Source organism: Choristoneura fumiferana, chromosome 18 (assembly GCF_025370935.1).
Source record: "Choristoneura fumiferana chromosome 18, NRCan_CFum_1, whole genome shotgun sequence".
Classification (NCBI taxonomy): Eukaryota; Metazoa; Arthropoda; class Insecta; order Lepidoptera; family Tortricidae; genus Choristoneura; species Choristoneura fumiferana.
The window spans coordinates 18118589-18144132 of NC_133489.1; the positions used below are offsets into that span (position 1 = coordinate 18118589).

The 25544-nt window shown below is 37.6% G+C and overlaps 1 protein-coding gene across 1 annotated transcript in view; it reads left to right on the forward strand.

Moving 5' to 3' along the window:
- Positions 1-6834: 6834 nt before the first annotated feature.
- LOC141437886 (uncharacterized) overlaps positions 6835-25544 on the forward strand; it is a 42161-nt gene continuing 23451 nt past the window's right edge. The window contains exons 1-3 of the mRNA XM_074101443.1: positions 6835-7179; positions 19022-19294; positions 20316-20467. Coding sequence (XP_073957544.1) covers positions 6937-7179; positions 19022-19294; positions 20316-20467 — 668 coding nt within the window. The 5' untranslated portion in view covers positions 6835-6936. The remainder of the gene's footprint in view (positions 7180-19021; positions 19295-20315; positions 20468-25544) is intronic.

A 25544-nucleotide genomic window follows, 5' to 3' on the forward strand; every position in this document is an offset into this window, starting at 1 on the left:
TCAAAATGAGAAGGTGAGGACTTGAGCCGTGTTCCCGCGCGGGCCCTGTCCGGATTGTGAGCTTCACACACACCATTGAATTGCTTTGCAGGTTTGTTTCCTTCACCGTAAAGCTCGTGGTCAATTTCAAATGTAATTTCGCACCTGAATTCCGGAAATCTTCGAGATTGAGCCCGGATTCGAATCACTATATAGATAGGGAACCACGGCATTCTGATAGTCAAAATAAATGTCTTTAAAACGGTTTCATCTGTAGCCTATCCAGCATATATGTATTATAGAAGTCCGTGACTGCAATCCATCCGGACAAAGAGCTCTGCCACAGTTCGATGGGATTCGGTGTTAACTTATTATGATGCTCATACAACTAACCATTAATATGCGGAAGTTTTGCGGTTAGACAGATTTGGGTTAAGCAAACGTGCTGGGTAAACACTCGTTATATTTTATTCCAGAGATAGTTATAAATATGTATATACATATATGGTATGCAATGTTTACGCTAAAGTTATAGGCAACTAGTTTTTGCCCGCGGCTTCGCCTGCGTCACGTTGGGGGGTAACTTTGTACGATCTTTTTTTTCGTGTTTCTATTGTTTTTTCGGACGATTATGTACCTGTTTACTTAAATACAAATACAGATAAACGTTGTTTTTGACTGATGGTACAAATTTTCGAATTCAAAAAACAACTAGATCCTAAAGATTAATACAAATTTTGAACCCCCGTTTCCCCTTTCAAGGGTGCAAATTTAGAAAACGTTTAAATACGTGTTTCTTTGAGGATTCAATTTCGAAAATACTTTCTTATTCCTTGTTTTCGTCTTAAATGCCTGTGATAAAAATAGCTTTTTAGGCTGAAAGGTTTAAGCTGGGCGTTGATGAGTCAGTGAGTCAGGTCCTCTTTTTCTATAAAAGTATAAATAAGTAGAAACATGACAAACTATTGCGGCTACGAACAAACTATACTGAGGCCGTCCCTGCTATGGTTCAAGTTTCAAATGAAAAGAGTTGAAAAATCACTCTGTTTCTTTCTGTCATGTACTTTTCTTAAGCAATTTTTCTCGGGTATATTTATTTTGTTTTGTTTTGTATAACTTACTAACATAGTCAATAAGTATTTTATCATTTTAACGGTACTAACAAAGCTGGATGAATTATGTCAAATATTTTAGCCATAAGTAATTAAACATTTATATTCATCAAGCAGGTGAAACGCAATTAAATATAATATATGTTTCTGGACTTAGTAAACGTCCTCAACGTAGTCCTTCAGTGATTAATTAATTACAGACCTCTAACGGATTGCCCTAGGGTTAAATCCAATTGCAAAGTTTAGTAAAGTTCCTAGTGGTTCGATTAGAAATATCCGAATAGGTAAATGTTATTGATAAATTTAGATTACTAATAGTTGAGTACTTTCACGGTATATGTATTAAAACACATGATAGATAGACAAATGGAGACAAAGATAAATAGATAGTTTGATTGGGCTTATTTATTTTATTCAATACTACTAGCCTGTTACCCGCGACTCCGTCCGCGTAGAATTCGTTTATCGCTATCCCGCGGAAACTAAGCAATTTTCCGGGATAAAAACTATCCTATGTCCTTCCCCGGGACTCAAATCATCTGTGTACCGAATTTCATCTAAATCGGTTCAGCGGTTTTGACGTGATGGAGTAACAAACAAACAAATAAACAGACTTACAAACTTTCGCATTTATAATATTAGTCGGGCTAGTGGGATTAATTTGCTATTAATCGAGTAATGTACGTGCGTGATACATTACTTTTCTCGAAAACGTGGCTTTTAAGAATGATAATAATGTCGTCTAGAAAATTGTAATATAGTAGATTGATAACCAAGGGTGGAAAGTGACCCATTTCACCCGAGTTAGACACTCTACTTTTCATTTCGACTGTGAGGAAAGTAAAATACTACAAAATAATGAGAATAATAATAAATTAAATTTACTTATATCCAACCTCCAACGGTACCTTTCCGACTGGCCACTTGCCACGGCTGACTATACAAAACTGGAGGTTGAACGCCGAACGAAGAAGTTTGACCATTATTACTTATTTATATATTCCATGTCTTTCTTTCACATTTCACGAATTACTTGGAAGTTAATTATCTTTCTTTAGTTAGTGCAATATGTTTAAAAGGTAATTAGGTTAATATGTTCGTGACGTAATAAAGATCGTCCAACCTCCGGTGTTGTATATAACTTGGTCACGACGTGCATCTAGATGGCCATGCCGAAACATGAAAAAAGAGTGTCATTGACGTAACTCAATTATCTTCGACTCCGTGGCTAATCGAAAAATAAAAATAAAATACTTTCCACCCTAGAGATGAAAACGCAATTTTCCACCCGGAAAATCCCTTCTTTTCGTCATAAGTATAAAGCATACCTACTAAATATTATTATGCCATGCATAAGTGTAAAATTCGCACAAAGCGTTCTCGCTCATCCTTTATTATCCGGCCAGCTAAGGAGCGGAATGCTCTGCCAGCTCCTGTGGTCCCTGATCGCTACAATCTGGTCTTCTTCAAATCTAGGATGAATGGGCATTTATAAGGCAAGCGTGATAAAACTCTTTTGAAGAACTACCGACCCATTTCACTCTTAAGCCACGTCTATAAGCTGTTTTCGAGAGTCATCACGAACCGTCTTGCGCGAAGGCTCGACGAGTTCCAGCCCCCCGAACAGGCCGGGTTTCGATCGGGATACAGCACCATAGACCACATCCATACAGTGCGGCAGATTATACAGAAGACCGAAGAGTATAATCGGCCCCTGTGCTTAGCCTTTGTAGACTATGAAAAGGCCTTTGACTCGATCGAGATCTGGTCTGTTCTGGAATCTTTGCAGCGATGCCAAGTCGATTGCGATACATCCAAGTGTTGAGAGGTCTTTACAACGCCGCTACTATGGCCGTGCAAGTCCAGAACCGGCAGTCTGAACCTATCCCCTTGCATCGTGGTGTGAGACAAGGGGACGTTATATCCCCCAAGTTGTTCACAAATGCATTGGAGGACTTGTTCAAGACGCTGGACTGGAAGGGGCGCGGCATTAACATAAATGGCGAGTACCTTTCACACTTGCGATTTGCAGATGATATCGTCATCGTGGCCGAAACGCTGCAAGATTTGCAACATATGCTGAATGGCCTAGCTGATTCTTCTCAACGCGTTGGTCTTCGGATGAACCTGGATAAAACCAAGGTTATGTTCACTGAACATGTAAGTCCGGAACCAATTGCAGTTCAAGGCAGTGTTCTCGAAGTGGTTAAGGAGTATGTTTACCTCGGGCAAACTATGCAATTAGGTAAAAACAACTTCGAGAAAGAGGCCAACAGGAGAATACAGTTGGGATGGGCAGCGTATGGGAAACTGCGTCAAGTCTTCACATCACCAATTCCACAGAGTCTAAAGACGAAAGTCTTCAATCAGTGCGTCCTACCCGTCATGACATACGGTGCCGAAACATGGACGCTCACGTTAGGGCTGGTCCACAAATTTAAAGTTGCTCAACGTGCTATGGAAAGGGCTATGCTCGGAGTTTCTCTGAAAGATAGAATTCGTAACGAAGTGATCCGACAGAGAACCAAAGTTATCGACATAGCCCACCGCATTAGCACGCTGAAGTGGCAATGGGCCGGCCATATAACCCGAAGAACCGATAACCGTTGGGGTAGACGAGTTCTTGAGTGGAGACCACGGATCGGCAAACGTAGTGTAGGACGTCCTCAGACTCGGTGGAGCGATGATCTTCGCAGGGCAGCTGGCAAGAGCTGGATGAGAATAGCCGAGGATCGTGCTCAGTGGCGTGCCCATGGGAGAGGCCTATGTCCAGCAGTGGACGAACATAGGCTGATGATGAAGGCAAGCGTGCCCCTTCTTAGTCCACATACATCTTCGCCTACATCAGGCGTGATTGTGGCCAAACGCAAGCCTATTTCTGTTTAAAAAAATATTGTTATCAACCAGTAAGTACCTAAGCATGTTAACACTTCAATGACGTTTCTAACTAATTAACGGATGCAATAATTAGGGCAAATTTTATGCAGAGTTGTACTCATATCAGCATGGGCACTTTTTTCAGATACTTAATAAAACATTTCCTACTACCGCACTTAGACGTGTTAATTAACCAAATAACCACTAGTTTCATTGAGAGAGAGATATAGATAAACTTTTATTTACACATATTCGATACACTGAAAAAACATTAGAAGAAAAAAAAACGGGCAAGAGCGTGTCGGACACGCCCAAAATAGGATTCCGAAGCCATTACAAAAAAATTAAGTAATATTTTTCTAAGGATTTCGTATTTTATACGGAATCTTCCAAGTTTGGGTATATTTTATACCTTAGGCTGCTATTTACTCTTAAACTACTAATAATTCTCAAGCAAACTTAGCCGTTATAGTTTTTCTTGTAAGTTTGATATACTAACTACCATTGTGAATTTTTCAAATTTTTCCACCCACCGGTTTAGATTTTAGAGGGGGGGGACACCCTATTTTAATGAAAATTTGCATTTTAAAGTTGAATATTTCGCAAATAGATCACTGAATCGAAAAATCGTCTTAGCAAACCCCAAAAATGGTTTTAAAAGACCTATCCAACGATACCCCACACTATAGGGTTTGATGAGAAAAAAAAATCAACCCCACTTTACGTCTATGGGAGGTACCCTAAAAAAAATTTTTTTTTAGTTTTTTATTGTAGAATAAGAAGAATAGAAATGACTTTATTCATCCACAACACAGAATAGCATAACAAGATTTAAAAATATACATATAATTATCATTAATTAAAGTTAAACTACAAAGTTAAAAACTATTGATACTTTACCAATCAAAATGTTTCGAAAAGAAGAAGTGAAATAGTATTTAATGAGAAATCATATAAAATTTATTGTACTATTTTGTCGGCATAGATTATATATATATCCGTGCAAAATTACAGCTTTCTAGCATTGATAGTCCCTGAGCAAAGCCGCGGATGGACAGACAGACAGACATGGCGAAACTATAAGGGTTCCGTTTTTGCCATTTTGGCTCCGGAACTCTAAAAATTACTACCGGATAGCATAAATTGGGCATTGTACTACAACTTTCGGTTGAACAGTCAAGTATTACCATACATCTTTGAGATTACTTTCTGCCGGCTTTTCTACCGTCACAATGTGTGTATATGTTTTTAGGTTTAGTTTTAACTTAAATGGGCTTCACTGAGTATTATGCTAAGTGGGACACAATTTAAACTTTTCGATGTTATTTTTTTTTTCTTGCTTACAAGTCCATTGCCTTTCTAAGTATCGAATAGGTGTAAATAAATATCTCTTTATCTCTCTCTTAATATTAAATTGTTCAAGGTGACTACTAAATAACGTCTTACGAGTAAGTATTATTATAATTATTTTTCTGAGTACGGCGGTTTAGTATCAATCATAGCGCAATGCGCACTCACAAAGCGGCCATTATCCTAACCCCAATTTATGGCGGCATAAGGTAGGTCATTTATGTCGACGATATTATGAGTTATTCGATAGGGCATTGGCCGGACTTGTCGTGCTGACGTTCCGTGTCGGGAGGCAATTTTATTGCTGCTCAGGCAAATATAAAAATAAACAAATGTATACCTAACTGGAAAAAAATTAGCACTAGTATTTTTGATTACGGGTAACGTTTGTGAAACTTTGATCAAATACAAACATGATAAGTTTTTGTTAAAAAATATTCAAGCTCTTTTTTGGTGACGGTACTTTTTGATGACTATGTTTGCATTGTCATCTAAGTAACATTACCGTACCAAATTTCAAGTCGATGCCATTAACCGTCGAGGAGTTCCATCCAGCGGAGACGATCCTTGTCGGACCAGCACAATTTCGCTACTAGATTATTAAGGAGCGGCCATACCGCTGCTTAAAAAACGGTGACGGTACGAAATCGCAGTGACGCATCGTATGTGACTTTACCGCATGCTCTCTACCAAAGTCGTAACGTTTACGGCACGACACTGCGATTCTGCACCGTCTGCGTATTTTAAGACGCGGTGTGGAGGGCATGCGATAAAAACGGTGCGCATACGATGCGTCACTGCGATTCCGTACCGTCACCGATTTTTAAGTAGCAGTGTGGCCGCTCCTTTATATTGTCACCGGACTTGTAATTTCCAGTCATAATCCTTGCATAACCAGTGTAGTAAGGTAACGTCATAACTGGTATTGTTGCCGAAATTAAATAAAAAATAACAAAAAAGCCGACTAAAAACAAAATGTAGGTACCTACTAGCTCGAAGTCGGTCACTCAGCGCGATCCAGCAGGAGTGGAACAATAGTCGTCTACCTCACCTACATACTATGGGTTTCATTCAATCCCTCCTGCTGGGTCGTGCTGAGTCACCGACTTCGAGCTAGTAGGTACCTAGAAAAATATTTTCAAGGCTTTTGTAGTCGGTTCCATTTTTTGTTATTTTTTATTTTTTTGGAGTCAGTTTTACTTTATTGTTAAAAAAAAATCTTTATCCCGATAAAGATACCGATATATATAGGGGGGATACCCGTAAAAGTAACAAATTTGGAGTTGAAATAAAAAATACAAAAAGACTCCAAAAAACCAATCATAATTCTTTATCACTTTTTAGTGATTTGTAGCCAAAGTACATCTCACAAGTCTTGAAGTCGGTTAAAAAAGCTAAAAATATAAAATGAATCACAATACATATTTATTTTAGTAAGACCTTTTTGAAAAAGTGATTAAAAAAAAGTTATAAAAACAAACCCATTTTGAAATGAGAACGTCATTCATTAGTCAAATTTTCAGTATGTAGAGGAGCGCGTCAATACTTACGCGAAACGCAACTTAATGCCATTTTTGTGATATTTTTCTTTTGTGCGATTTAATATTAAGCTATAACAATGTCATCGTCGAGGCTGGGAGATCTGGACCTCGACGATATGTCGGGTATTGACATCACTCTGATGACACTCAGAAAACCGACTGACCTGAAAAAAGTCATCGATTCTGTGCCAAAACCGTTGAGGTCTGTTCCTAAGAATGGCTTGCCATTGTGGTACCGCCTGGGGCTCGATTCTAAGTTGCCCGTGCCGAAAATGCCTGCTGGGAAAATTACGTTTTCGCGCGGGAAAATGGGCGAAGATGTAAGTAAAGTTTTTTTGACGTGAGCAGACCAACCCTACCCGATTCAGTTGGTTAAGGTTACTAACTTATACCGTATCAGTGTTTGGAAGAATTTAATTTAATGTTCAAGTTATTTACTAAGTGTATGATCACTCTGCAGTTAAAGGTGTGGAGGTTTTACTTAAATATTATTATTATTGTGAACGATGATCCACTGAGTATTAATTACTGAAGGTGTAGAATTGATCCTGCCCCGTCTCTCGAAACACCCTAAATGTTAGGCTAAATATACTTGTTACGGGATGTAGGCACGTATAGTCACCAGCACCAATATCTGACACAACAAGCTTGCATAAATATCTGATACGACTCTACTTCTAGGGCCGGAAGGACGTGTCAGATAGTTTTGCACGCTCCGCTGTGGCAGATATTAATGCTGGTGACTGTACGTACGCAGAGGTATATGAGCATCTGCATTGAAATATCAGAAGCTCTTAAACGTAACGGTCTACATCCCGTTACGTATATTTAATATAAATAGCCGTGAGTAAGGGTGAGGTAGTTAGACTTGATAATATTTAAAGTTATTATAATGCTGCCGTCAAAATTTATTAATTTATCGACTTTTCATTTGCCCCACCTTACTCTATCTAGTAAAATTATGTACAATCGGCCAAATGTATCACCCTAAAGTTGATAATCGTTTGCATGTCATAAAACAATAATTTTAGTTCGACTTTAGCGACGAATTAATTTGATAGAAACTTGTTTAAAAATTTATAGACCACTTATTTGGCTACTATATATTTGGAACTATGTAAGCTGAAATGTTAATTTATGCATATTGTTATTATTATTTTATCATAGAGAAGTAGGTATCTCACTATTGGGCAAAGCCTCCCGTCACCACTTCTTACAATTTTGGGTGATGGCCGGCCAGCCATTAACGAATGTGTCTAAGTCATACAACCAGCGCCTTCTGGGCCTACCACTTCGCTGCCATCTATTTTGTGATATTCGTCCAAGGCTATTTTAGTCCACCTGTTTGAAACCATGCTGATAACGTTGCCTGCCCAGTCCACTTCAGCTTAGCAGTCTTGTCACGGGAATGCGTATTAGAACCTAAGATATAGACGGTATATTATCAAAGAGATAATGGACTTCAAGCGATTTAAATTTCACGTCACGACAAAGAATTTTACAGTTGAATCACGTATGCGTGCCGTGCTGCAATTTCTAGGTGTACGTTTATAAACTAAACTTCATTCATTCTTAGAAATATGTGAAGATAAGAGTGTCTTTACACTTTCTTGATCCGTTCCTCTGGCAATAAGCCGAGCGGATTTCTCATCTCGATAGACATTGTGAAGGCACCTTGAGGTATTATGTGGCTTTCACGCGCCCATTTATTTAAGACAATTCTTACGGTTCTGATGCAAATTCGAGGCTGTGTTAAAGCATGTGAATTACGTATTAAAATAGGGGTATTTCTACGTTTAGAGTGTAATTTGTTTAGGCTCTGAAAGTTTATTTTTGACATCAAAAACTTTTGGTGGAAGTTTGTTTTTCTCTTGAACTGTAAGCATTAAGTCTAGAGTTGTGGATAACGCTCATTTCGAGGCTTAAAGACTCGAATCGTTAAGACTCCAGTCTTAAAGACTCGACTTTATTTGTGAATTAAATTGGCTTATTTTATGCGCATAGAAACTGTCTTTGCGGCCTTTGAGTCGTTAAGCCTCGAGTCTTTAGGGTTCGAGTCTGTAAGCCTCGAAATGAGCGTTTTTCAAAACACTAATTATGTCTACCCGTGATCATGACGCTGTTAGATGTGCCGAATTATCGGGAGCTCATCATCATCAAACATGGTCAACATCCTGTAGAGTCGGCCTTCGCTGTCCGATTCTTCTATTCAACTGTTTGAGTTCTGTGCTTTCATTTATTCACTCGAGCCAATTTCATCGATTATTTGAAAACAATCGTCTTCATCAGCCGGAAGATAATAGTGTACACTGTTAAACAAAAGCTCTTCCTTAGAACGCTACAATGAACGACAACTTGCCACTAGCATCCGCCGGTTGCCCTCAACTCTCACAATGTCGTTAGTCCACATAATGGGAGGCCCACCAAAGGCTTCGGATTCCGGTGCATAGTCGCCAGTCGAGGATTCTCCCCCAATGGTTATCTGTTCTCCGTGCGATGTGGCCTGCGCGTTGCCTCTTCAACATGCATTTCATATTCTTCGAGCAATGTAGATGACTTTAGTTCTTCGGTGAATTTCCATATGATCCTGATACTATCGCGCATGGGCTCCGGGAAAGGGGTGCAAGGGGGCGCACTAGACCATGATACAGAATGAAACCTATTAATGCACCTCCCTATTATGCAGATGTAAGACGAAGTGCATTGCACCCTTCTGAAAAGAATCCTGCCGGCGCCCATGCTATCGCGCAAAAAACTTCTTTTTTTTTATTCAACTGAATGGCAAACGAGCAAGTGGGTCTGAGCATAGCTCTTATTATAGCTCATTGTGTGACTCTGAGCCTCTCCAAGAGGCCAACAATCAAAGACCACCATTTAAAAATGTAACTTATATTAATTAGTAATAAAATAACACAAACACTTAAGTACTGCAAAATACTCAAGATTTGAGTTGCTCAAGCCGCTTATCTTTCCTTCAAGAGGCTTGTTTGTATCGTGACGAGGATTAAGCGCTTAGTAAGTGATCTCATCGAGTAATGCTAATAAAGGTGTAGCTATTTGGGTTTTACTCGCGCGGCATTAAAAGGACAGATTGGCACGGTAAAATATAGTTATGGTTTATTCTTTCCGCTATACTTGAAATTATTCGCAGTAGTAGTTCTTTCGGCAGCTCCTTTGTGACTTCATAATATGTTATGGCACTTTAAAGCTATCATAATGAATCTAGTATTATAGTCTAGAACTAAACTAAAACACAAAAACTGCGCTTCTCAAGAAAAGGACCTGAGTACCGAGAAGATACGCTCTTTTTCTGGTAATAGATTTTAAGACTGTAGTAAGTGTTTTAATTGTGTTATACCGCACATAATATTACTTGTTTTTTTTCGTAATGGCTACGGAACCCTATCTTGGGAGTGTCCGACACGCTCTTGCCCGGTTTTTCCTTTTTAGTTTTTATGTAATGTTTTATTCTCTGTCACGATTTCACACTTTCTTAACGTAATATACGTGTACCTACATAAGTACACTGTACGTACAGACACAGCGGCGCTGGGACAGAGTGAATGGCGCCGAATCCTTTTTAAGAGCCCTTCATTATGATAATGTGTTCTATTCACTCGATGAATGTACGTTTCCTTGATAAACCCCGCATGTTCCCGTGGTTTTGAGTAGGATTTGTATTTGTATTGGTACGAGTACCTACCTACATATCGTTCGAAGATTATCTCCTTTGTCGCGCCGAGTTTTCCATTCCGCAAGGAAATGTGACTGTCACGCCGTTTGAAGCTTTTATCACTCGTGAATAATTTCGTTTGAACGTTATATCCTACTATCCTTACTCACATTATAAATGCGAAAGCGAGTTTGTTAGTTCCTCTTACACGCCTTAACTAATACTGAGATGATTGTCATAAAGTTTTGCATAAGTACCTACGTCATATTAAAAGACCAGGATAAATAATAGGATACTTTTTATCCCGAAAAACGAAAAATTTGTTGTTCCTGAGGGCGTGCGATAAACGTATTGCGTAGGTATGTGTGTATGTGTGTGTTTGTAACTCCTGCACGCTGTAACAGCTGGCCAGATTTAGATGGAATTGGTATGAAGGCTAGGTAGCTGAACATCTGGAAAAACACATAGGCTTATATTCCCACGAAATCTGAATAAAATACCAAAACTTTGACCACTAGGATTAGAGACACGAATTTTGACGCTTTTGTTTTAAGAGTATAAGCAATATTAGTGAAAACTACATTTCAGGTAATTGCTGGAAATTTCCATGGGAATTCAATAGATTTTCGCGTGTGAAGCCACTGCTAAAAACTAGTAAATAAATACACCGCAACTTTGTTTTACCTTTTGAATTTGTCTATTATTTATTATTTTCGGTGAACGGAGAACAAAGCGAAATAAATATCTGGAAACGTTTTGTATGTTCAATGCGTCCTTTTATAACCTCTCTAACGGATGCTGTGTGTTTTTAAGGGCTTTTGTATACGATGTATCCATTAGCTTTTGAAGAAAGACCGAATTCTTGGATAGAGTTGCCTTCAGAAATACTCTAATATTATGTATTTTTTTGATTAGATGAAACGAAAAAAAACCGACCAAATAGAGTCGGACTGGCCCACAGAACAGAGGCTTCCGTATTCCGTACATACATATTATATGTAGGTATATATCTATGAGCATGGGATCATGTGTAGGGTACAACTTTTTTCGGATGAAAATTAAAAACCGGGCAAGTGCGAATCGGACTCGCGCACCGAGGGTTCCGTACATATTTATAGGTATATAAGTAAACGGGAATCGTGTCTTGAAGATATTTCTCGCTTTTTCGCTTTGTGATTTAATACATCCAGTGTATGTAGAGCCCTACTCTTAAGAAAAGTGTACGCAGTGTGGGGTCAGATTATATAGGTCATTGATATTTACAGACAGACATAAAAAAACAATATTTTCAGACTTTTTTAGTTGGTTGTGTTATAATAGCTACCTTCATACCAAATTTCAAGATTCTGAGTTCACGGAAAGTATCCTGTAGGTTTTGATTCCCTTTCGAGTTTCGAAAATTTGCGGAAATTTGCAGCATAAACGGCTGCATCTTTTGATTACGTTGGCTTAGAAGTTTGATTTTTTCACAGCTCCAAGGGACAGTAGACTCCAGATTAATAAATTTCAGCTTGATACCTCAACGCGTTTCCGAGAAAAAGGGTCTTGACAGACAAACAGACAGACGGACAAAAAGTGATCCTATAAGGGTTCCATTTTTTTCTTTTGATGTACGGAACCCTAAAAACAGCTTATGGAAATTTAATACAGAATTAAAAAGTTAGCAACAAAGGAAGAGAAAAGACATGAGCAGCTAGGCTCACCGATCGTATCTCAAAATTCTCTGACTTACACGCTCGTCCCATTTACTCCACAGAAGTCTCTTGTCATTTAATCCACTCTTTTACATCAATCATTCTCCCACAAGTCCACCCTCATTAAACTATGAGTATACTATTACTATTACTTATACTTAAATGCTTATTAAACACTCAAGAGTCCAGAACAAATATTCACATTTCTCATACAAATATCTGCCCCGGCCGAGGAGCGAATCCGGGCCCTCAAGCTTCGTAGTCAGGTTCTCTAACCACTTGGCTATCTGGTCGTCTGGTCGTCATTTCCACATATCCAGTGTTAGCTAGAATGCCTTCTTCAAATTGAGAGATAGATTGAAAAAAAAATTGCTTTGAAAAATACCAAAGAGAATTGCTACTTCACAGTGTGCCGTAATCATACATCCTGCCTCCTGACAACCCAAAAATTGTGGCAAACTGAGAGATAGCAATCGATTTCTATCCTATTTTACGGCGGGGCGGGATCCTAGTCTAAAATGTCTTTCAGTCTGTTGTCTTTTATCCAATATGTCACGTTTAAATAGGGAGATACCTACCGAGTCGCTTTAAACTGGTGACACAAACTTTTAGTGTCACTTAGTGTGCTTCCGTTTAGCCAATAACCATCCAAATAGCAATTTCCAGTACAGCTTTTAGTCTAGAGCTTGATGACGTTAGATCTGGGTCACGGATATATCCGTTGACCTTAGTTTAAAATTTAATATCGCATTATAAAGTTTAGAATCCAGGGCCACTGCCCGAGTTTGATTTAAGTGACATTGAACATTTCTAGAGGTATTGACATTTTATTTATTTAGTTTCGGATCTTAGATTGGATAAGCTTAGTCAGTTGCATTATGTACCTATAGACTTCTTTCTTGGCGTTAATAATAAATACTTGGGCGATCATTAAATTTGAAATTTACCACAAGCTTTACGTTGAAGGCAAATATCGTGAGGAAACCTGCACAAACCTGCGAATCCTGTGTGTGCAGTTTCCAATCCGTACTGGGCCCGCGTTGGGATTACAGCCCAAGCCTTCTATTCTGAGACGACGCTTGTGCTCAGCAGTGGGATGTATATAGGCTGTGATGATGATGATGACCTGGGTGATGAATCTTTTATTCGAAACGATGAAAACCCCCGACATTGACATTCCACAGTTCAATATCTGAAAAATAGCTGGACCGATTTTAATGAGACATAGCTAAAAACCACAGCAAAGGTATTTGCTTTAAAAAAAAACCTTATCGAAATCGGTTCGTCTGTTTGAGAGCTACGATGCCATAGACAAATAGACAGATATTTAAACAGACTTTGGCGTCAAACTCATAACTCCCCACTTTTTACGTCAGAGATTAAAAACTTCAAATTCAAATCGTTTATTCAGTAAGTAGGCCGCAATGGGCTATTTCACCTACACGCCATTTTTAGGGTTCCGGAGCCAAAATGGCAAAAACGGAACCCTTATAGTTTCGCCATGTCTGTCTGTCCGTCCGTCCGCGGCTTTGCTCAGGGACTATCAATGCTAGAAAGCTGTAAATTTGCACGGATATATAAGTATGTAAACTATGCCGAAAAAATGCCACAATAAAAAAAACACTTCTCATGCTCGTAAAGTTCGTGTTTATGCTGGATCTAGGCGACATAAAATGACTTTTTATGCACTAGCGCATAAAATAAAATCTTCGTCTAAGACCAAGGTAATCAGGTGTCAACAGCCACAAACAAAGAAGTTTTTTTTTCATAATTTTTAATTTATATAAAATAAAAAATAATCAATAAAACTAAAAAATTATAATTATATAGTAATGCATGAAAAATAAAATGTACATATAGTACTTAAGTGAACAATTGTTTCCACTGTTGCTATTTCGTTTCCTCGCCATCGAAGTGATAAGCAGAGTGTAGGTAAAACTCGAGCATTAAACCCATTTTCCCCTCGACGTGCCATACCGGCTCGGGTGGCTATATGAACGTCTTGGGTAAAATGGCTCGTTTTATGCGTTGTACAATCTACTATTCTTTAGGGTACCTCCCATAGGCGTAAAGTGGGGTGTTTTTTTTCTCATCCAACCCTTTAGTGTGGGGTATCGTTCGTGGGGGGTTTTAAAACCATTTTTGGGGTTTGCTAAGACAATTTTGCGATTGAGTGATTTGTTTGCGAAATATTCAACTTTAAAATGCAAATTTTCATTAAAATCGAGCGCCCCCCCTCCCTCTAAAATCAACCGGTGGGTGGAAAAATTTGAAAAATTCTGGATGGTAATAAGTAAGTATATCAAACTTGGAAAATTATAACGGCTAAGTTTTCTTGAAAATTATTAGTAGTTTAAGAGTAAATAGCAGCCTAAGGTATAAAACATGCCTAAACTTGGAAGATTCCGTATAAAATACGAAATCCTTAGAAAAACATTACTTAATTTTTTCGTAATGGCTACGGAACCCTATTTTGGGCATGTCCGACACGCTCTTAGCCGGTTTTCTTTTTCCACCAAGTACCAGCATTGCCAAGAAGAATGCGCCGCAAGTAACTTGGCAGAAAGACATTTTTTCAAAATTAATAATGACAAATAAAATGCTTATAAAATACGGTATAAAATTAAAGAAAAACAATCGCATGACAAATATAATAATACAGGGATGTATGGGGTCCCTTTAGTTATAAACTAAAACTTAACGACTTATAACGCCACGCTCAACTAAACCTCAACTTTCTGTCCAAAATTACCTAACTTATCAAACTTTTTAAAAAATATATACAAACATTTTCCAATATAGACCCTCCTCCTTTTTTGAAGTCGGTTAAATAAAATATCACCAGCGACTGTAAGTGACAAAATAAGGGTAAAAGATCACTTCGGACCCGTCATCCCGGGAAACTCGGCAAAGGCCATATAAAAGGCCTACTGAAATATAAGGAAACCCTGTCTGATGGGCCCGGTATAAATAACTAGCCATTTAGATGTTGCTGTATCCACGAAACAATATATTTCACTTCCGCGGCATATGTTAGTAATTATTATTTGAAGATAAGGTTAGCTTATCTTTGGGCAAGCATGTGGATTGGATTTTATTTATGAGTTAGATTGTTTTCGATACAGGCTATAAAAAAAGAAAAAAATATGTCAAAGTAATCAGATACTTACAGTCAACCAATTTGATTCCTAGGCCATCACAGAACCTTGTCGTTATCGTCATCGCACATAAAATCAAAAACTGTCGTGACTCAAAACTTGGGGTTTTTTGAGTTAAGTATCTACCTACACAGAAAAATCTGTATACTTAACTCAAAAGCCAAAAAATATTTTATCAGACAGTTTTTATGACAGTTTTTGATTTCATGTGCGACATTATACGTCATTCGATAAACATTGCTACAGAGAATTGAAATTTACTATGATGAAGTTCCTGGGTCAGGAATCAAGTTGGTTGACTGTACTATTAATGTCTCATTAGGGGTCATCCATAAATTACGTCACACATTTAGGGGGGAGGACAAGGGGTCAGGGGGTTTGTGACACAACCCATTTACTCGTACATGGGCAAATATTACCAAAAAATGCAATATGGTTCAGTCAATAGTACACTTTCTTTCAAGCTTGAAGTTTTTAAAACAATTAGGTAATACGAGAATATTCGAAATTATCTAGGACTAGAGTTTACCCACGGCTTCGCTTAGTTACAATTGAATTTCCGGGATTTTACAAATTCCCCTGGGAAATACCAAAATTTATATCGTGATCTTCATTGAGGTTGTGTTAAGAACGACTGTCCAAAATTTCAAGACTTTAAACCCAGCGGTTGAAATTTCATGATTTTATCCCAATCCCCTAAGAATATCGGGATTAAAAGTAGCCTATGTGTTATTCCAAAAGTCCAGCTACCTGTATACCAAATTTCATGACTCTAAGCCCAGCGGTTGTTATTTCGAAATTTTATCCCTATCCCGTGGGAATATTAGGGTAGTAGTAAGAAGATTAGTAAGATTTTCTTAAGGACATCCTAGCTTTAATTATTACTAACAATGGATTCAACAGATTTAACGAAATGATAAGTATTAAACGGTGATTTCATTTAAGGCCCTCAAGTTGCTCCGATTCCTGAACCATCTGTTGGTTGTACAAACTTTCAATTAATTTTCGCCGGCGATCGCGATCCCAAATTGGATTATACCGGGCTCCTGTTTAGCTTATAAATAATTTGTTTTGTATTCGCCTTAGATTAGATAGTTTGCAGAATGAATTTGGGTAGTCGGGTTCCGGGACACAGATTTATTTCATGTTATTTAGGGTTCCGTACATCAAAAGGAAAAAACGGAAACCTTATAGGATCACTTTTTGTTCGTCTGTCTGTCTATCTGTCAAGACCCTTTTTCTCAGGAACGCGTGGAGGTATCAAGTTGAAACTTATACCAAATACTCAGGTCTACTGTTCCTCAGAGCTGTTAAAAAATCAAACTTCTAAGGCAACGCAATCAAAAGATAGAGCTGCTGTAAATTTTCGACATTCGCAAGGGAATCAAAACCTACGGGGTACAGTCAAGGTTAAAGATATCGACACGGCCAAAGTTACAAAAATATGTATACACGACTTTATGCACTTAACATTAAGGCCGTGTAGGTATACATATTTTTGCAACTTTGGCCGTGTCGATATCTTTGCCCTTGACTGTACTTCCCGTGAACTCAGAATCTTGAAATTTGGTAGGTACGAAGCACAGATAAAAGAAAAATTGCGAAAAGCATACATTTTTATTTACATCATCTAATAAAAATATTTTTATTAATTTGTATGGAACCCTCGGTGCGCGAGTCCGACTCGCACTTGGCCGGTTTTTTTACAGTAACTATTATGCTTTGAATCGAGAAAAATCGTCGTGCCAACCCCCCAGTGGTTATAAAATAACTATTCAACGATACCCCACACTACAGGGTTAGACGTGAAAAAAAATCACCCCCACTTTACGTCTATACAAAGACACACACTAAAAAAAATTATTTTTTTTTTTATTTTACCACTTTATCGGCGTGACTGATATGTATATTCATGCCAAATTACATCTTTGTAGTAGGCACTAACGGTCTCTGAGCTTAGCCGCGGACGGACAAACAGACAGACATGGCAAAATTATAACTATAAAAAATATTATAAAAACGCATCGAAATCGATCCAAACATTTAAAAGCTACGATGTCACAGATAGACAGACAGACATTGGCGTCAAACTTACAACAACCCTCTTATTGCCTGGGGGGTTAAAAACAAAATAAACGTCCATGACGCTGTCTTTAGCTTATCCCCCGCTTGGCTCTATTAAGCGTCTTATAAGAAAAGATTCGTGTCTAGAGAGCTATAACTTAATCCCATGGCTCGGTCCGGGAACTCAAGAGCAATTTACAACCGCCCTAACCTGGATTTATTGCAGCTCCAACATACACTGTAGCCGCAGGTGTTAATTTGTTTCGGATCCGTGCTTAGATAAGACGTAGTTTGTAGTACAGTGTATCTAACAGTGGAGAAGCGTCCATAGAACCCCATTCCCAACGGCTTGCCCAATATTTACATATATTATACAATATTTACAAAATATGACAACATGACGCAAATTATTCACGAAGGATGTAAGCGATCTTTACTTCGGCTACCACAGAAATATCTGAGACGCTACGCCACTGGTATCTAAGACATAGTTAACATAGTTAACCCATTTATTGGAGCATACTACCACAGAATCAGAAGCAGCTATCGAATACATGTCTGTCAAAGAATATTTTTAAAGCTAGTCGTATTTTACCTATTACGAAAAAATAAGGTTCAGTTTCCGACGCAATGCAAGTAAATCGCCTCTACCATATTAAGGGTTAATAACAGTATTAGATCCGGGGAGCTTGAACTATAGCGACTAACATTACTCAATTACTCATCAATGCGGCGCATGATTTCACGCAGATTGTAATTTTGTTTGGGAACGATTGTGTGCTCAGCTTTGGAATTTATTTCGTACAGATTTTGAAACTCTTGTCTTCTATTAAATTTGTGGTAGTTGGGTTGATGTCACACAATGTTTATTTATGCGAAAGTAGAGGTGAGCGGTTTCAGCATGAAAGCCAGATATGTATCGCAAATACGTACAAGTGTGCTAGCAGAAATGCAAAGTAAAAGATCGCACTTCATCGATATGGACCTCCACATTATACATAATAAATGTATGTAGTTAAGTTTCTCAATTTTTTCTGTTTTAATTTTTTTTCCATAAGAACCTTCTAGAAAGTATTAAAAAGCTTGAAAATGAAAGATGAATGAATGATTGAACATAAGGATACAAACGATAGGTACAGATTGCTCGTACTCATATAGTTACGAGGATATTACTACCGAAAAGCTATAATATTAGATATATAGTCGTATAGTTCTTTATGGGATAAGTTCACCCTTGTACATTTTGTTTCTTATTGTAATCAATTTTTTATGTGTCGTATGTACCATCAGTGAAATAAGTGGTCTATCAAATTTTAAACAAGTTCCCGTCAAATGAATATGTCGCTAAAGTCGAACTTTCAAGTTGACGATAGACACGTCTATTGGCATTATTGTTTTGTGACATGCAAACTATTATCAACTGTTTTGGTAGACCACATATTTGACTGATGGTACAATAACGAATTATACATAATATATACATAGATACATATTTATATATTATAACTGCTGCTAAAGCTAATTTTTCAAAGGTATTCATCGAGACAGTAACAATTAATTTATCCATTTCCAGGTTCGCCGCATCGGTTTGGGCACCAGCGGCCCTCGGCCTACCTTCGACCTCACCGATCCCTACTGCCACAACGTTTCCTACGACTACGTCCCAATGCACGACCCCCACCTCGCCCACCACTTCTCCGAGAAAGCGGCCAGGAACAGGATGAAGGAACTCGGATTCTGCACCAAGGATGGCAGGGCTGTGTGCTCGCTGAAAGATTTCAATCAGTACAGGAAGTATCTGTACAATCAATTAATGGATCGGATACATCAAACTATTACGCTGATGGTTAGTTTAGTAGTTTTTCGTCAACTTGCGCAAAAATTGCTGAATGTAGTCTTAGGGCCTGTTGTTTGATCAGTAGTTAAAGATACTAATAGTCAAATTTCCTTTGAAATGCGTTGACTATTGTTATGTTTCCCATACAGTTTAACTATTAGTTTGTTTAACTACTTATCAAACAACAGGCCCTAAATCAAACCCATTTTTTTTTTTCAATGGGAACATAATTATTTATAATCATAATCACACAAAAAAACATTTTAATTTATTATAACTACATCTTACTTCTTGAAGGCCTAAATTAAAAAACTGTATTATTTTAATTATTTTATTTATTTATTTATTGCATACATGTAACATAAGCTCTTAAAGTTAACATGAACCCTGGTAGGGTATAGCATTTGTTGTTATAATAGTTATTATCTATTTACTCTTTTAAAATCTGTTATTTTACAATATCTAATTTCTGTACCTATATTAATTTATTAATCTTACAATAACTTAACTTAATAAAGGAACATCAAATATTACTTGAGTTCAGAAACATTTTTCCCACTTCTAGCAAATAATGCATCGTGCGTCACGTGAGAGATCACTATTACAAACCATCCTCCATAAATTCCTCCATAAAATTATTTGGAGTTGATGCGCTTTCAGAGTACAAGAGTAGTCATTCTGTCCTTTCAGTCTAGATGTGCGAAATGATCATTACCTCTTTCTTACGAACTACCTATACGAGTACCTATCAAATTTACCGTACTTGCTTATTCCATTTTCGACAATATTCAAGATGGACAGTTTTCTTTGTTAATGTATTTCAAATTGTAATTTTTCTGCTTTTTCTTGCGGATGTTACAGTACAGTCACCAGCAACAATATCTGATACAACAAAACGTGCATCTGCTACTTTATTTGTAGGGCCGGTAGAATAGATATTTTGTCATTTATTTTTGTCAGATATTTTTGCAGATTGCGGATTTGAATGCAAGTGAGGTATGCAATGACGATACATCCATTTTACGTGTAGGACGAGCGAGCTCGCGATGACCTGACGCTTAAAAGGGTAGAAGTGGACGTGGCGCGGCGACAACAGATCTTCACAAAGTCGGAGCGCGCGAGGGAACACCTTGAAAGGGCGGCCAAGGAACACGCCGACGAGTTTGCGGAGAAGAAACGTCTGTACGTATTAAGGCTAACTTCATTGAACTTTAAGGTGCTATCGTCAGAAATACCGGTAAATATTTTTTTATCCGAAGAGACATGACACGAACAATAAAATTAATGACGACATTTTTGTGGTCGTATCTGTATGTGCTAGTGGCTCTGAGCTGTGGATCTCGAAAGTCTGTCTTTGCTTAGCTTAAAACACGGACCTTAAAACCCCCTGACTCCGTCATTTTCCAAGATTTCCAAGTACTGAAGGTATACCAGTGCTGTTTTGTTTGTATGCTTTCCTTCCAGAATCGATTTCGTTTTTAGGGTTCCGGAGCCAAAATGGCAAAAACGGAACCCTTATAGTTTCGCCATGTCTGTCTATCTGTCCGTCCACGGCTTTGCTCAGGCTTTGCTTTGCGTCTTTGCTCTATCAATGCTAGAAAGCTGTAATTTTGCACGGATATATATGTAAACTATGCCGACAAAATGGTACAATAAAAAAATCAAAAAAACGATTTTTCAGGGTACCACCCATAGACGTAAAGGGGGGGGTGATTTTTTTTTCTCATCCTACCCTATAGTGTGGGATATTGTTGGATAGGTCTTTTAAAACCATTAGCGGTTTGCTACGACGATTTTTCGATTCAGTGTTTGCGAAATATTCAACTTTAAAGTGCAAATTTTCATTCAAATCGAGCGTTTCTGAATTTCGAGAAAATTCTGGATTGTTGTAAGTATATCAAACTTACAAGGAAAACTATAACGGCTAAGTTTGCTTGAGAATTATTAGAAGTTTAAGAGTAAATAGTAGCAATCCATAGAAAAATATTAGGTACTTAATTTTTTCGTAATGGCTACAGAACCGTATTTTGAATTAGAATTTCCAAATCAATGCATGTGGTCGCTAAATCGTCTCTGCCTTATAAAGGGTTAAATACGTATCTTACCTGAAGTAAGAAATAGGTAAAGAAGTACGTACCTGAAGATAGGACGCTTGATCGTCTCAAACGTATAAAAAACTTGCCACCTTGATACTATAACGAAGGTCTGGCTGAGCACTGGCATCTTAGTCCATACATTATAAATAAATCGTCATATTGCTGTCTACCTTACACACGTGTACCCAAATGTAATTATAACTGTTTCGATTCCGACTCGTCTCCAGTTTAAGTATGAAGATTTAGTAGAAATTAAATATTTATGCGTGCGAAATAAGCTTAACGAGCCTAACGAAGCGCGAACGTGCGCCGGGAGCCGGCTGATTAATGTCGACGCTTTATTTCCATTTAGTTTTCACGCAATGCCTTTACTCGGGTATCTTTGAGTATTAAAACAACCGGAGGCTTCATCATCATCATTATCTCGGCCTATTTATGTTCCACTGCAGGGCACAGGCCTCCTCTCAGAATGAAAAGGCTTGGTCCCAGTGCGGATTGGCAACTTCACGTACATTACTGAATCTCTGAGCAGGCGTGTGCTATCACGATGTTTTCCTCGAAAATCTCATGTTTAAACTTGTCATACAGTTGTATAGAAATAAAATTGAAGAAAGTTTTCTTTTTAAGCTTACAAATCAAACGTCAAAACTGTAAAAATCATGCATTATTAAATACTGAAGTCATGTTGAAAAAATTTTACCTAATGCATAGCAGACAAACGAAACGAAACGAAAATGTCAAATACCTTGAGTTTTACGCACACAAACACATAATATGATAGGTGAGCTAAACTCGATTTAAGACGTGAGTTATCCAATAAATTATCACTAGAATTTACCCGCGGCTTCGCACGCGTAAACTATTCGATCTGGTAGTTACAATTGAATTGTTACAAAATTCCTGTGGGAAATCCCAAAATTTATATCGTAATCTTCATTGAGGTGTTGTGTTAAGAACAACTATCCTGTGGAAATATTGGAATAAAAGTAGCCTATTTGTTATTTCAGACATCAAGCGCAGTAAAGAGCTTTACAGACTGCAATGCAGAATAATGAATAGATTTCTTTTTCCCTGAATGGCAACACTGGCATAGATAATAGATCGCTCGTTTTTGGCTCAAAATTCGAACTTGTGATTTTATTTTGCTTAATATACAAAATGTACACACCCAATAACATATTTTCTCAAGTTTTTCGCGATTCCCAAGGTCAAAAAATCGAATTGCTTTAAAATTCCAGAGAAATAAGGCGTTGTTTTGGAGAAACGTGTCAAAATGGTGTTGTAGAGCGCCATCCTGCTCTGTCTCGTTTTTTTCCCCGTTCTGGCGGTTCACTTTTATATTATAGATTTAATATGAGTGAGTCTCACGGTAGTTTCATGTTCAAAAATGATAGTTGTAACTGTTATAACAAGGTTATGGCTTTTAGGTATAGGTTAGGTTTGTCACTGGCTGGTGTCTCCAGATAGTTTCATGCTATAAGCTCTACTCGTGTACTTATCCACCGCAATAACCAAGAAAGTGTATGCAACCCATTTTAAACCTTTTCCCAAGCGCGGAAAGCTTTGCTACCAGTTACGTTGCCCTGTCGCGAATACCATCTATATCTTGCTCCATAATTCTCCATTTACTGGTAATTAGTAATTTAGACCTGGTTTATGAACGAAATTCTTTGCTGAAATTGTTTCTTACGCAATTTTGTTTTTAAGTGGTTGCTATTTTATTTACACAACGTACTTGCCCTTTGTTTCTGTTAAAAAATATTCGAGGTCGAAATTAGCATAGAACCAAGGAAAATTACAGCTGTTTCTATATTTTTCTTACATACATACTAAGCACTTGCTACTAAGCTACTGATTTCTACCAAAAACTTAATAAAGTAAAACCACTGAATTAATAATAACACAATCATAAAAATAGCAAATCAGCTAAAATCGTGAGGCACGCCTGTCTGGATAAAAAGCCACGTTTATTTTTCCGGTTCGGAATTATTTTTATAAAAAAACTGCTAGGTACTGCTATATTTCCCTAGTGAGCGTCGTGATATAGTAAAATATAATATGAAAACATATTTATTTCCATCCATCATGAGAAAGAAGTTCTCAAAAAAATACGTACTTACCCTACTTATATTATAAATAGGTATTTTTCTATTCCTTATAATTATGACTTTGTCTTCTAGCTTTGAAGTCCGTGATCGTACCTCATACTCTAATTGCTTCTTAGATAGGTACCAAAAATCTTAGAGAAAGTTTTTAAGACAGTTGACGCTAATTACAAGTAGAATTAGGCAGTAGATACCCACCTGCTTTGAAAAAATTCAAAGATTCATTGAAATTATTAAGCGATAGCTAGGTTTAGGTGCAGTGAATAATACAATTCTTTCTCTTCGTATTTTCTCGGCAACGTTCGTATGTGTCACTGTGGCGGCGTAAAGGGGGGGCGGGGCGGTCCGCCCCGGGTGCCAACACCAAGGGGTGACAACGACAACTCACTACAAGCACCTACAGCCACCAAGGGGTGACAACGACAAGGCGCACAACATCTACCTTTTTAAGGACATAATTAATAAATAAATACCTACTCTTGCTACTTACATACAAAATCGCCCGACGTGCTAATCTACCCTACGCCGCCACTGACTTGTCATGCTGCTTCAGTCAGTCTCAGTCAGTACCCATCAAGACAGCGTACGGGAAGGTCGCATCGAGAGATCAATAATCAATATAGAGTGGTTAACACCACCTCTATATAATCTCATTCTCTATTCTATTATAATCTGATCGTGGAATACATCTTAGGTACACGATCTTATCTGTGAAGACCGAATGGCAAGTGGTTAGAGAAACTGACTACGAAGCTTGAGATCCCGGGTTCGATTCCCGCGCCGGGGCAGATATTGTGTATGATAATACGAATGTTTGCTCTCGGGTCTTGGATGTTATGTGTATGTGTAGTATCCTATAAGTATGTTACATGTCAAGGGCTTAAATTTATATATACGTTCCCAAGGCGTTCAAAATACCTGTACAGTTGAGATATTAGCCACAAATATCTGTACGGTAAAACCGGCCAAAAAATATGTGATCATTTAATTAGTCAAAAAGATCTAAACATTTACATGGCCATAAATAAATGTACAATGTCAGTCAAATATATGTAGGCAAATAGGAGGCCATAAATATCTATACACGCAACTCTCACATATATAACAACAAACCCAAGCTAAAAATCATTCTATACAGTCAAGGGCAATAATATCTACACAGTCAAAATATCTATACAACAAACAAACGAGATATTCTAATTTTGATTTATGACAATCACCAAAAGAGCACCGTTCGGTCATGATCGCTTGTCCTTTTCATTTTGATCGTGACTCATTGACGTATCATTCTGTGTTACCTTTCACCCTATTATTTTATTTTTGCTTTTACAGCTTTATACCAACAAGATAGGCAAGAATAATAGGGCACAAAATATCTATACACTTCAGTACCTTGTCACTTAACCACTGTGACAGTTCATATATGGCAGTTCAAATATGACGAAAATAGACAAGGTACTAAAGTGTTACACATATTTTGCATAATTTTTGCACATAAATTTTAAAGTAGGTGTCGACCTAAAGTACCTTATTTAGGTCACTTTTAGAAGCCTTTTTTTAATAATTATTATTTATACTTGTAATGATCGTTGACGTATAGCCGAGCATGTGCACACCGGAGTTATTTTTCGAACCCCTACTTTTAAAAAATAAAACAAATTACTAAAAGCTACATTTTTTTATTTGAAAAAACTTAGGTAAATTACTTTCATCATAAAAAAAGCCTACACATTTTTTTATACTTAAAATTACCTACGTCATCATTAAAAATCCATATTTTCTTCATATTAATAACCTAATAATTTTGTATACCCTCCATCTGCATCTTTCACCGCTTGCAAACGGTCTTTCAGGTCGTCTTTAATGCATGTCCTTACATTTCCTTCTCTCTATACCTTTCACCATAAATATACAGTACTCCTCTAAAACAAATAAATAGTAACAAATAAGTCAATAGAATTAACAGTTTGCTAGAAAAGGGTATTAAAAAAACATTTCGGTGCACTCACCATCACAACACCAATTCCTCAGCAATTTGTAATATGGGAATTCTGTCTT